Raw genomic sequence first — 14,560 nt, 5'->3', positions numbered from 1 at the left:
AGCATCACTTTTCTTTCTCCTCTGATAAGAACCGGCTCGAGTTTGGTGGGGGTAAAATAGACCTGATCACTTCCTAAATTCAAAGGAGCTGCTACATGCCAATGCCGAATTAAAGGCTTTTTTGCCTTACAGAAATACCTTTCAAGATCAAGCAACACAAAAATGCCATATGCTGAATAAATCATTTAAAAATTAAAGCAGTAGTTGTGAATCTGCAAGAAAAATGTAAATGTAAGGTGGGAAAAATACCAAGGACAGTCATTCAGTATTAAAATAGATATATTCAATTTTATTGTGTCTTTGAAATACAAAATTCACTTAAGATGTTAGATTGCTAAAATAATGAAGTTTCAATATTCTTGCTCAGAAATTCACCATATACCTTATTTGAACTAAGAACCTTAATGATGGATATTAACTATTAAAGGAGAATCTATCCATTGTTCATCTATATACATAATGTCAGTTTGCACAGTTGAGCGCTATTCACAATCTTTTGAATGTCAGAAAGTTCAAAAATAATGAAATAAAAGATCATTTATAATGCTACAAGTAAAATTCACAGGCCAGTAGTTACTCATAAAAATATCAATGCTGATAACAGTGACATACAACTGGCTCAAAATCGTAAGATAAACAACATCTCTTACAGGGTTTTTTGTTAGTACATTATGACATACTGACAGATGGGGAAGTCTAATTCACGAACAGGTACACGTAGACTAATATGATCTTTTGAGTAGTCTAACAGTTTGATAAAAGATGGTTTACAATAGCTTACAGCAGAACTGAACACCAGCATGAAAACGGAGCACATACAATCTGTAAATAAAAAGTTAAAAAAATCACATTTTAGCATTCACATTAGTTCACAGGGAATTCACTTAAAACACCTTTTCAGGTCCTAAAGGGCTGCACTGGCTTAGTATACCAATTTTATATCAGAAAAAAAGTTGTTTGTTTTTTTTTTAAATAGCAGAAGAAAACACCATTATAGCCATAGGCAGTGACAGCTTACTGTAAGAGGCCGGTACTGACCAGCCAAGTTTTTTAAAACTGATCACTCAACGCACCATTTCACTAGAGGAACAACAGAGGAACCCGAGGGGCACCCGCATGCTCCTCTGGGCTGACCCACGAAACGGCACGGGCTAAGCCTGCCCGGTCTGCAGGTGAAGCAGCCCGGCATGGCTGGGCTTGCGGGGAGCTCCTGCTTCCGAAGGTCAAAGGAGCAACGAGGAAGCATGGCCTGACTCTCGCCCACCACGCCACCCCTGCAGCACCAACAGCAGCTTGCAAACTGCACTAAGGTCTCTACTTAGATGATTTTGCCACCTGAACGCCCTGGTGACCGATACGAAGAGCTTGTCACTCCCGGGCTCTGTGGCAGAGGGCACCATCCAAAACCGCATTGCTCCCTACGTCATGAAACACACCTACAGACATGGCACTCCACTTCCGCACAGCATGTCGCAGCCAGCTGGGCTCCCGCTGGGACCTCTGGGGACAGGCCTGCTCATGCCATTGCGCTGCTTCGACTTGCTGAGCAAGACACCGGCACCACGGGCCTTTCGCTCCCTGCTCCCCCAGCACGGACTCGCCCCTGGTCGGAGCAGCTGCTGACTCCAGATGAGTCAACTACTCAGCTGCCAAACAGACGATCCAGAAGAAAAAAACAGCCCTCCCATTTCCTCTATCCTGCTCTCACACACATGACTTTTAAGCGAGGGCGAGGCTTACTCTGCTGCAGATAGGGTATGCTAAGGTATGCAGGCCCCAACTTAGTGACGCTGGCAGCACTGGTTGGTAGAAAAAGTAATCTACCGGGACATTGCTTAGGTTCTTGATGCAGCATGGGTTACCGGGGCACGGTTCTGGGACAAGCTGGGCAGGTCCCACTTTGTTTGAAGTTTGACTAATCCAGTTTCTGGGGGGAGGAGGGGACAACTTGATCCCAGCCAAATTTTGTCTCTTGTGTGGTGCAAAGAGTGCTCTCCAACCCCAATGGATGACCTCGAAGTGCCCTCGAGGAGCTTTCCTTCAACCCCTTGTAAAGGTTCTGACACTTTATTTAAATGGATGTGTGCCTACAGATTGAATTTGCTAGTTTGGCGATAACCTAGTTCTTCTTTTAATTTCAAAATAGATACTATACAAACTGATCAGCAATTAATCTGAAATTACTAATGATTTGCATTTACTTTTGGCAGAGTCCCATTATGTCCTACTAAATTATGCAGCAGCCTGTGATATTCTAATTCAAAATCCTAAAAATAGAATACAATTACAAAAAAAGTCTTATGTTTCAAACAAATACCTACTGTTATTTTTGCAGTTGCTTCAGGTTTGTTTCAAAGTCGGATGCCAAAGAAAGATTTATCATAACTGTGGCATGAGACATTTTACAGCTTACATTTAAGCAATAATGTAATACAGTCAACAGTGTAATGATATCAACGCTTCTTCTCTCAATAAAACAGCTTCTAATGTCCAAGCCAGATTGTGAGCTATGGCTGAGTACAGAATAGCTCTTGTGCTTACCTACAGAGTAACTACAGCAGTAACTAACTTGAATACAAGAATCTCTCTATAAAAACAAATTTTTATTCTATGGCACAAGGCAATAATCAGGTTTTGCTGTTGATTAAATATTGAAGCAAAGTTAAGGCATTTAATCAACTGCAAAGCCTGTTTAATGTAAGTGTACTCCAATGCTGTAGACATTATTGATATTATATATGAAGAGAAAATGTTCATCCAATATATCTCACAAAAACACAATTTTCTCCTCTGAGGACTTGGAATGTGGCTGTGCCAATCTCTGAAAGCCTTTCTACCGATGCTTATTTAGCGTATGTGCTTTACATGAATAACTGAACAGTCTTAGACACAAATAATCATAAATAATTCTGATTCTTAGTATGTACGTAGCAGTTTTCATCCACAGGCCATCAAGTGCTTTAGGGATTAATAAGATTTCCCATTTTAAAAGAAATGCAAGACTGAGGAATAGGGAATTTCAGCTCATCATTCTAAAACTAGCTAGTGGCACTGATTATCCATTGGGTAAAACATGTCAAGCCAAAGTTTTCAGATGTCTGTGTCTTCTGCACTGAGTAGAGTGTCAGAGGCTTTTCTGGAGCACCATGCCTCTGACAGCGTCAATGCATGGCACCCCAAAAAGACAGCAGTGCAAGCAATGAAATCCTGGAAATGGTGATCTTTTTAATGACTTTTTCAACAAGCACTGAGAATTTCCCACAATGCCTCTGGGCACTCCAACTTCAGATGAGACAGCAATTCACTCAGCATCTACAGGGCAAATCTGAACTCGTGCTCGGATAGCTGCAACAACTCCGTGGTTGGTTAGCTATCTAGAGAAATGCAAATCCTCACACAGAACAGATTAAGGGCTGGCTAGACAAACTAACCTTCTCTTTCAGCAACTGCTCATCTTTCTTCCAGTCCGACATCTATGATTGATGACACATGACACTTGGGAGCACGAGGAGAAGTCTTGTTCATGTACAGCATTATTATTCATTGGCTGGCCACGTGGGCAAACCTTTTGCTGGCACATTTAAATCGGAGGATTTTTGGGAACACTGGACAAAGCCCACTGACATGGCTACTCTCCCACCATAATTACCATCTTGGCAAATTGAGACTGGACAGTGAAGAGAATCCTCATCAGATTCTGAAGTCATGGCTGGGAACAGAAACAGGGTCTAAAGATCTTCTTACAGCCTACACACTAGTGAATTAATTTATGAAAAAAGATTTTGTCAGCCAGTCAAGCAGGCTGTGCAGCCAGTACACAACTAAATTCTGTGACTGCCCAGGGTTTTTACTTGCTCAGATTCTGGCCCCAAAGAAGATCATGTTTCAAGAAGGTATGAAGCATCAACAGCAAGTGTAATGCAGTTGATGTGGAGACAATTATTAGGTATGATAGGACTTTAGATCTTCTTGCATTTAGCTTACTGTCCAGGTTATGCAATATTATTCAGAAGACAACTCTACAACACGTTAAAAATTCCAGGAAAAAAGGTGGCAATCACAAGTTAGCTCATTGCGAATGAGCAGGGTAGTTTGGCTTTTAGATGACTAAAACCCTGTATTAAGACAAATTAACTCAAATTCTTTTACATTTGTCTTTTTTTTCCCCCTTAAACGATCAAGAATGTTGAACTAAAGACTTACGGAAGGTCATCCCCAACAGGAACTACCGAGGCAGATAACTTTCCAATTTGTAGGTAGATAATTCAAACACAGGCTAGATTACTCTGCCTGTGCATAACTTAGGCACATTAAAACACTATTAGAAAGTAGTTTTAGATACCACACTTCTCCGCGAAGACCTCTGTCATTCTTTTGCTTTTTTGGAGAAACTAACAAACACAAGAATTTGACAAAATAAACAGACGCGTTACTAGTAAAACAGTAAGATAAACAGAAGGTAATTTTTTGAGATGATAGCATCATTTCAAACAGGCTCATATATTTCCTCCCTGAAGAGTTTAGTTTTGTGGCTTGAAAGCCAAAACAGATAATCTAGGCTTGATACAGAGCCCATTAAAATCAACATAACCTCCCCTCTGACTTTAATGGACCACAGGAAAAAAATCACAGATTTTAATTCCTTTGCTTTGCACAAAGAACAAAGCATTCACCCTCAGCACATACCACTGACAGCAGAGATGTGTTTCTAGTAAGACACTCTCAAAATTCACCCCTTCCACCCGTACAGCTTCCATTGCATTCCCCAACTAAGGATTAAGACACTTAGGTCCATGAAGGGAACAGGGTAAATAAAAAGTTAGGATAATAATTATTAAAAATGCTTTCCTTACAGGGTTTTTTCCACCTTACAGAACTTTTTAAGTTCCCCCTTCCTTGCTATCATGTTTCTTTGAGCAGATGCAGTGATGCATCCAGATGATGGGTATGTGGGACCTCTTAATCTAAAAAGAGGGAGCCCCTGTTAAGGAATGAGGCCTTTTGGCTCAAAGGACGTCTGTGCAGTGTACCTGAATTGTCACGTTTCCAAGGAGTTTAAGTAGTTCCCAAGATACAGCTGCTGAGCCATGTTTCCCATATACATAGCCTGGATTCAGCTTGAGGTCAGCCTCCCTGAAAATCCTGCTCAACTCATGATATGTCATCTCACCTCGCTATGTCACTCACCTCACTATGAACTCAGGCAGGACAAATGGAGGTTGCATGTCCCAGCGTGTGACATCTACCTCCAGTCCAAGGGCTTTTCTCCTCAGAAACAAACAGGAAGGAGATGAAAGCAGAGGGGAAAAAGCAAATATGCCCAAAAAAATACAAAGCAGAGTGAGGAAACAGAGCAAATACTGAGATTAGTGGAAGGCATATAGGCAGCCACTCACTTTCCTAAGGACCTTAGCTTGTAACGAAAGGCAATATCAACATCTGGCAGGAGGATACCAAGGCCCATACGACTGTTGTCAAGTCTGACAGCTTTGTTTTCTGCTAGTTCTACATCAAAATGAGCCAGAAGCAAGAAAAGAAACATCTTCATCTCATTCATTGCAAGGAACCTCCCTGGACACATGCTGATCCCAGAGCCAAATGGCATTAGGAAATATTTCAGTTTTCTTCCTGCCTTGTAGAATGTGGTTTTCTTCTTGCCATTTTCTATGTAACGATCAAACTTATACTCCTGAAAACAAAAGGGAGAGAGAGAGCGAGATGTAACAAAACAGTTACATGAGCTGCTTTGTTTATGTGATGGTAATGTTTCTAAAACCCAGAAAAATATGATAAAGAGGAAGACAAGGAGCTGGCACATTCTCCTTTTCAGTTGGTTCCCTCAAGTTTCATTAACTCACATTATCTTCCCTGCAATGCTCCTTAAACCCACTTACTTAGCTTAGCCCCTTTACATCAGGCTCCTTCAACTTCCACATCTCATCCACTGAACGTCTGGCCTGTATTGATTGTAATTAGGTTTTAACCGCTTTGTAGCAGGGACAATGAACCTCAGTGGAAGGACAATTTTCTTGTAAAGCATCATACGCACTCAGTGTGGTACATACATCATGAATTAGAATAATCTGCCAAATTCTGCAAATGCCTACGAATAAATTAATGCATTGCATTTATCCTATTCTTGCGAGGTACAGCAAAATCTATCCTTCTTCTGCACCCAGTGGTGCAGATTATTCAAAAACGAGACCTGATACTTTGCAGACAATTTTCCCTTCAGCTGGAAATGGTTGCTGCTTAATTTGCCACATCTGACCTTCAGATAGTTTGCTCTGGAAACCGTGTGCAGAGCAGGACAATTGTTAGTGAATGACCATTATAAAGAGTATGTTTTTTCAAATAAGGCTTGAAGTTGTGCTTGTAGCTTAGATTCCATAAATTGAACATCTTTCTGATGATTTTCCAATAGCAGGACCATTGTTTAGAGATAATTCCTGTTTTTGAATGAAGGAGATCTGGCAATCCTCACTCAGTCAACAGCAAATTAACCACTTATAAAATCCTCCTGCATGCTTTGAATAAAAATGACAGACACTTCTTGCTTATGGTCACTCATTAGCATTTGTCCTGCTTTGCATACATCTGCTATAGCACCAGCCATTTGGAGCTGGCTGGGAACAAGTCAGTGAAACAGAAACCACCTCAACTGATTAAAAAAACAAAACAAAACAAAAAAAAAATCCCAAACCACACACTGACACTGATCTATCCATTACATTAAAGGCTCTGAAAACCCTGCACTGAAGGTCTTGCTGTTGAGGAAAATGGCGGCAGGAGAAGTGGCTTATGAGAATGCATTTCACAGGGGAATAAGTACAAGGTGCACTGGAGGAGATGTAACTTCGTGTGTTGAAGACCAGGAGCTTGTTTCTCTAAATGGCAAAAGCTTGGATTTTCCATGAAGTTAATGGGGATATCTGTGTGTTTCCACTGAGAATTAATTATTTTCAGTTTCTTTGAGCATCTCAGCCAAGAGGAAGCATGCCATTTTTTTTTCTTTTTTCTGGTAAGTTATTACTTCCATTTGAAGTAACACAGTAACAAATGAAAGCCCCAAATACCATCTTTTCCTTAAAAAAGATTCACTTTTTGAAATGTAAATCCTGCTGATCTAAAAAAGCTCTGCTAAATATGAACTGTAATAGCTTTAAAAAAAAAAAAAAAGAGCTCTTCACTTCACTGGAGCATTTCCAAAAGGTTCATTCCTGGTGTCTGGAGCTGCTAAGGACGTCGATATGGTACACATCCTGGACCAAATCTTATGCTTTCTTGGATTCTTACGAGCCATCTGAAAGTTGAAACTGATTATAAAAAAAATCTGCTGTCTAAGGAACTTGAAAAGCAGAAAAAAGTATGACACAAGAATGGAGCCAGTGATAACAGTCACATCAAACTCATGCTTTTGTTATCAAAACCAGTAGGAGTTGGTATTTTTTATTTAGCCAGGGACCTGGCTTTTAAAGAACGACTTATTTCTGACAACAAAGGCACTTTCAAGCATGCACAGAAGTCTCTGGGGGAAAGTAGAGTGTGGATGATGGTGGGGAAAAGGTGAAGGCACTGAAGAAGGAACAGGAGGCAAAGCTCTGAGTGGATGGCCTGTTAAGAGTATTATGAAAATCAAGCAGTCTCGTGTGATTGGTATAAACCTACCTTTGCCACATCTTGTATTCAGCTTTGTTTGGGAAGCCGCCATGTAGGGTTTCCTGCACAGATAATTCATTGTGTGGAAACTGCAGAATTCACTTACCGAGCTTTGCAAATGTAGTTGGATTTAGAGGTTCACTTACTCACTTTATAGAAAGTTGACTTATTTATTTAGGCTTTGAGTGGAGAAAGAGGTCACCAATATCTGCTTATACTTTTGCAATATGGTGCCAGAGCAGAAGATGGCTTGGACTTAAATTTATGTACCCAGGAGAAAAGCATTGCTACAAAATTATCTCATCAAGCTGCCTGTTTTCCCAGGAAAGTTTTCCCTAAATACATGACAAGCTCAAGACTGCACCTTTCAAAAAATTCAATCTCCATCTCTATCTGATCCTCAGTAGTTATTGTTGAAAGAACACTGCATATTTTAAGAACCAAACAGAACAGTGATTTCCCCACTTTTCGAGAGGGCCCATGTGCTGAAATCAATGTACTCTGCAATGTGTGGATTGCTCATTCACTATCAAAAAGATACAATATATGAACTAAAGCTGTACTGTGAAAGCTGAGTAGAGCTGATACTAAACAGATATATTCAAGCAATGGAAATATGCTAATATATTCTGACAATTATTGAGTAAGGGAGGGGACCAGTTACCACACTGATGCTTTTGGTCTAGGACCTAAACAAACAGATGGACTTTTGAGAATCAATAATGTCCTCTAAAATAAAGTGTTAAGAATAAAACGAGAAAAAGTTTATTTGTTACTTGTTACTTTTGAAGAACAAAAATATTAATCAACTATTTGCCAATATGTGGATTATTTTTTACAATATTAATTTTCCCAACAGTCTTGTCTTTCTTTTTGAGTGGGGTACAGACAGTGGAGCCCTACTTGATGTAATTTCCATTTTTGCAGCTACTGTGTTCATATCTACAACTATGCTTAACTCCTACTAACTCTTACACACTCCACACCTCCTCTTACCAACTCTAGTGGCATTCCTGTGCTGCAAGATGCTGTCCTGCACTGACAAGGCATTTGAATCTAGTCTTTCCTCTGCAATCTCCTATGCACATCTTTATCCTTAGATTACTGAAAAGAAGAGCCTCAGGAAGGAATAGCTCTAACGTGGGTTTTCTATCAACATGTAAACAAGCCCAATGTACTTTTCAAAGCAGAATTATGGTCTGAAATGTGTTTTTGGTTCAAGTAACAAGTACTGAAATCAGTATGTTTGGGAGACAGCTGCTTGTTTGGAGAAATAGGGATGAGTAATGATTCAGGTATAAACTCTTGCCTCTCAGGTAGAGGAGGCATTTTTAATTGCCCACTTTTATACAATCTCACTTCCTATATGGCACCTTGTACTGGGGACAACAATCCTGCAGAACAACCTACCAGAGACTAGGACTATCCAATTGGCATGCAGGTGGTGAACTTCTGAAGCCATGTTAAGGCTGAGGCAGGGTGGATTAATTTTGAGTCTTTGATACTCCTTAACTCGAGCTTCAGAAAAAATACATGGAGATGACACAATTATCCTCAGAGCCTCACTGCAGAACAACAGCTTTACAGTTTCAAGTTCACAATGCTATCCTAATTGACCAAGAAGGGGTGAATCCCTATGAAGAGAGGTGAAAAAGCATACGGCTCAAGTGAGACACTGCTATTACAGGGCTTCAGAGAGTCAATGATGCTTTGGGGACACTTAGCTAAATGGCCCACATTATTTGCTATTTAAACCACCTTCTATTATTCAGCCCTCCTTGGGTATCAAATGATCCACTGCCAAACAAAACCCACATTTAGCCTAAAGTTTATGGTAGTCAATGTGCAATTGTCAATTCCTTTGAAAGCAGTGGCATCAGTCTCATCACCATATTTCTCTCTTCAGGCCATGAATCCTTTGACCTATAGGGCCCTAGAAAATACATCTGAAAGTAGGAAGATTTGTTCCACAAGAAGGAACAGCAGTTAAAAAAAAAAAAAACGCTATCACAGAAGGCCTGACTGCTGCAATGTGCCTGAAGTAGGAAGAGTAGCACCAGCTGAATGTTTACCTTAGGATCTTCATAGACCTCAGGGTCCATGTGCAAAATCTGAGGGTAAAGGGCTATCCAGTCTCCTCTCCTCAAACTGACTTCCTGATCCCCTTCAAGCTTGAGAACAAAATCCTCCTGGCTGATGCGAATGTTCATGGAAGACGAGCACATTCGTAAACTCTCGTTTAGGGCACTCTCTGCGATTAAACAAAAGCAGAGGGGGGAGGCATCAGAAATATGGGAGAGGATTGGAAGTTATACGTGGCTACAGCTGCTGAATCTCGACAGGTTTAGCAGGGCAGGCTAAAGGAAAAAAAAGAGGGAAAAAACACAAACAAAACAAAACATAAACCAGACACCACAAGGAGGTAATAAACAGTCCCGCAGGGTAGGGGGTGGGGAGCCGCAATTCTGAGCATGACGATATGATTCTCACTGATAGTTCTGAGAAATCTTGTCGGCTGTAGGCAGTACTGAATTTTGGGTGGAAAGCCATTATTCAGGCATCACATTGAAAACAACACAATCAAAAGACATGAATGCTTTATGCATTCACATATATTTTGGAGTTTGCAAGCAAATACCAGTCAAAGCATCCACAGAGCTATTTAGCTTGCCTTTCGAAAGCTGTTGGATATAATGGCAGGACTATACATTAGAAAAATCATTTTGCTTCTTCTGTAGTCATACTGAGGATTTTTAAATTTATTTATTTGGTTTTCAGTGAGCTATGTTGCCAAATGATAATATCTGTAATGGTCAAAGTGAATGAAAACAATTCATTATTTGCCTGGTAATTTTAGGAGAGAAAGACACTTTTAATTGACCACGAGAAAACAAAATATAATCCTTTCAGTACCAGGGAAAGCAAGATTATTTCTCTTTCCACCATCACATCCTGGAAGGCTCCAGAAGCTGAATGTCCTTGCTTTCCCAGTGGCCTTCACCTTTTGCTCCTAGCACGACAGATTTTATGGCTAATTTCCGGCAATTTATCCTGGCAGTTTGAGGAGGAATTCCTTTGGGAATAATATGCATAATTTGCATAAATCATTCTGATAGCATGTATATCAGCATGTAGCTCCTGTCTAGGGCTGCATCTCTCACTTTGTAATCAAAACTGACTATTTTTCCACCAGCGTGTATGGGTGCTGTTATATGTGACTTGATTCCTTCTAATCATCAGTGTGAAAATGGCCTAAAATAGGTTTCATTTTCACATAACAATCGATTTGTGTTTGTATTTATGTTTTGTGATACCAGCTAAACCTCCTCTAAGTGCTCAGCAAGGCACTGTAACCCCCGCACCCAAAAGGTTAGTTTATTAGAGACAGTAGCTATCCAGTGTAGATGCATCTGAAAAAGATAATAACAACTGTTCTTTCACTAAAAATTAAATCTGGTGCAGCATGCATAGCAAATAAAGTGGCCCTGGATGCTTTCTTGCAGGAGGTTTTTCCTTAAGCGTGCATTTGTCTAAAGAAATGAGGCTGCGGTCAGCTTTGTGTGGCCAGTGCCGTGATTCAATGTGACGTACAGTGAGTCTGTGCATATTCTTTTGGACTGCCTTCGTTACTATAATCAGGCAGAGTCAAATCGGCTTGTTGGTGACGAAGCCAGAAAAGAACTCTGGTTCCAGAATATGGCCTCTACTGCGGATAGCCACAAGGCACCTGACACGATAGATTTCAACTGGCAGCACTCTGGCAACAAAACTTTATACGGTACACAGAAAGGGTCCAGCCTCGACTCTTCTGCTGTCTCCAACCTCCGAAAAACGAAGCTTGCGACTCCACATTAGCCCACGATTCAAAAATGGTAGCTGACATACATAGCAACACCATTCACGCAAGAAATCAAATGAGGAAAGGAGAGGAGGGGTGAAAGAAGAAAAGAAAAATAATTATTAAACGGCAGCTGCGAAAGAGCAGGTCTACATTTAGCAACACAAGCGCTGCGGTCCCATGCTATTGGCTGACATCCACCCCGAAAGCATGGCAGTCTGTGCCCACCGCCGTATCACAAATGACAATTGGGCAAGCATATCTTATGCAGAAGTTAATCACAATAATGGAGCACAAAGTGTGGCTTAGCGGTCAGATCGTAAATGACAAATCTGTTTTACCTTCCAGTACCAGTTATGTGTGGAAGGCGAGCTTGGCTCTAGCTCTGAGCGATCATGCCGATAATCATTAGATGACAAAAGTAATGAGTCACATTATGATCAACAAAGGAGAATGGAGCTTCTACGGGTTTGCAGGCGAACATTAAAAAAATAGACAGCCAGCTTTCTACAAGCGCCATACAAATGCTGGGGCTATACATTGAGAAGAATGACAACTGCACAATAAAACTGCAGCCTTTACTTGCAGTTGTCATAGTTCAGCAGACACCAGCCATTGCTGCTGACAGACCAGCTGGGTAGCTTGGGAGGCCTTCCATTCTGCACCATGAGGTACAGTAAATTATCCAGCACGGTAGAGCAACATCTGTTTCTGTGCTAGTGCCGAACAAACAGGGCAATTTAAAGCATACCAAGGGATAACCAAGCAGCAAATGAACATGACCCTCATTTTTTCCCCCCTTCTTACACACACGAGATGCTAAACTTCACTGTACAAGTGCTACATAAAGAAGCCAGGCTGTTGTTTGATAAGGTGTTGTCAGAGAGATTTTACATATTTTGGAGAGAGAGAGAGAAAAAAAAAAAAGAGAGAGAGAGATAGTATTGTTATTCTTAGAATCCTCCCACTTCTTTCTCCATTTCTCTTATACTAAAGCTAGCACTCAGCTTCCAATTCATTCTAGATTTTTTTAAAAACTGTTTCAATATACTTATAAATATTCAGTCTTTAAACCCTAATTTGCTATACTTAGTTCACATGCCTTCAAGCATTTGTCTTCCAATTTCCACTGAATAAATGCGTACTAATGAGAAATAGAGCAAGCTGCTGAGGCAAAGCTGGGTGACTTGAGCCTGGCCTGCCACCAGCTTGTGATAGGCAGGCAAATTGAGTTAAAATGAAAAGTCTTGTCAGCTGAAATACAACATGGTAGCCAAACAGCAAGCTGTCAATCATCCAGCCAAAACAAGGGACTGCAGGTAATAAAAGGTCATTGTGAATCATAAGTGCATTTGGCTTTCATAGGCAAGTTAATTTTAATTAAACATGATCTCTATCTGTAAATGTTTTATAAAACTTATTGTGCATAATGGATTGTTAATTTTATACTAACACATAGCAGGTAATAGGGTACCATAATTATTAGAGTTATGGTAGGAAAATAGCTACTGAGTATGCAAATATTTGGGGGGTCATTTAACCACATGCATCATGGTGTGCCAACATAAATGGTAATCCAAAACAAGTATATTTGCATCTTACTAAGAACTAAATGGTACTGCCCAGCCCATTCCAGGAAAATATAGCCGTTTATTTCCAAACCAAGCAACAATTTTAATGCTTACCATTTGTGTTACAATTACATCCTCTGTATTAAGCTCTTTTGGGGTTTCTACCTTTTCACATATATGAAATGATTTTTCAAGCTGTGCTCTTTTAGCAGGCAATATGTGGAATTCAGCAATGACCTAGGGCAAGAATACTTCACAGTCTAAATGAATGAACTAATATTAAACAAATGAACTAACTAATCACGCCTAGAATTAAACACACCCTAAGTATATTTCTGCTTTACCCTTTCCATTTCCACTACAGCCATAAAACTGTCAGACCATTCTCGTGTATTTTACCATGTTAGAGCTCCACTGCAAGCCATAATGACTAATAATGTATGTTACTCTGCTCACACAAATAAGCATGTTTTGGTTTCTGGAAAAGTCTTACGTAGCTAGAACAAAAAGTGTGCTGCCCTAGAAATGCCATAGAGAAAAAAGTAATCAGGGCCACAGTTTTGTGAAAAGAGACAGTATTTGTTGTTGAATTTTTTTTTTTAATCATATAGCTGTACTTTGAATTTAGAAGTAAATTAGGACGTGTTGTTCCCTAGACCCAAAGAATCTGACCATAATAACAACGCTGCTTCTTGAGAAAGGCTTTTTAGCAATTCTTGCTTGTTCTCCAAAGCATGAGGAAATCCAAAAAAAGGCTCTTGTTAGAGTAGGCCAAAAAGAGGACGGAGAATCAGAGCACTTAAAACAGGAGAATGAGATGACAAGGTGATAAACATACAAGAATCCCACCTGGTCTGTCTTACTCAAGAGCAGGGACACAAATTCCCAGTTTTGTATGCTCTGTGTTGGTAGAGGGGAGGAATAAAGACAAAAGCTCATTCTCAGACCAGTGTAAAGGTATTTGTCGCCCAAAATGTTCCTCCTTCACACAAAGTTGCTGGTGTAGATACCGGAAATTTTTGGTGTGCAAGCTGTGCAAACTTGGACCTTTGTCCCTCCTACATATTTATTAACAAAACATCCCTTTTCACTGAAGAATGATTTTAATTCACTTATGGTACAGATTTTTTTCTATATTATTATTTTATGGGACAGTATCCAGTCCTTTACAATTTAAGTGCTAGAGGAATTGAAATCTAGCTTCTGTTCATATCACATTCACTTTAACACAATTATAAAATTTAGCAGAAGTGCTGCAAGAATACTATAAGATAGAATATGGCACTTTCCCCTCAACTCATAAATCACATTTTTCCAAGGTACTTTAAGATTTCAGGGAGCATCAGGGGGATGACACAGTTAATGCTTTAAACTGTCCACTTCATACCATTTTGCACTAGATGGTTCTAGTGAGGTACTTCTGTTTGTCTGATACCTTAATAGCACTGGATACATATCAAGAAATAGTCACCTCTCAAATTCCTTGTCACAC

At 40.0% G+C, this 14,560-nt stretch overlaps 1 protein-coding gene across 2 annotated transcripts in view; it reads right to left on the bottom strand.

Moving 5' to 3' along the window:
• Positions 1–261: 261 nt before the first annotated feature.
• Positions 262–14,560, bottom strand: part of LOC112986694 (cytochrome P450 7B1) — a 126,579-nt gene continuing 112,280 nt past the window's right edge. Inside the window, exons 5-7 of one of the 2 annotated variants that reach the window (XM_064507471.1) lie at positions 9,732–9,910; positions 7,669–7,721; positions 5,522–5,689 (exon numbers count right to left, since the gene is read on the bottom strand). In XM_064507471.1, coding sequence (XP_064363541.1) covers positions 5,665–5,689; positions 7,669–7,721; positions 9,732–9,910 — 257 coding nt within the window. In that variant the 3' untranslated portion in view covers positions 5,522–5,664. Of the gene's footprint in view, positions 5,690–7,668; positions 7,722–9,731; positions 9,911–14,560 lie in introns of both variants that reach the window. The other variant, XM_064507470.1, reaches the window with a different exon arrangement.

The sequence above is a fragment of the Dromaius novaehollandiae genome, chromosome 2, assembly GCF_036370855.1.
Source record: "Dromaius novaehollandiae isolate bDroNov1 chromosome 2, bDroNov1.hap1, whole genome shotgun sequence".
Classification (NCBI taxonomy): Eukaryota; Metazoa; Chordata; class Aves; order Casuariiformes; family Dromaiidae; genus Dromaius; species Dromaius novaehollandiae.
Note: the sequence above shows the minus strand (reverse complement) of the source record. Positions and strands in the feature narration are given on the sequence as shown.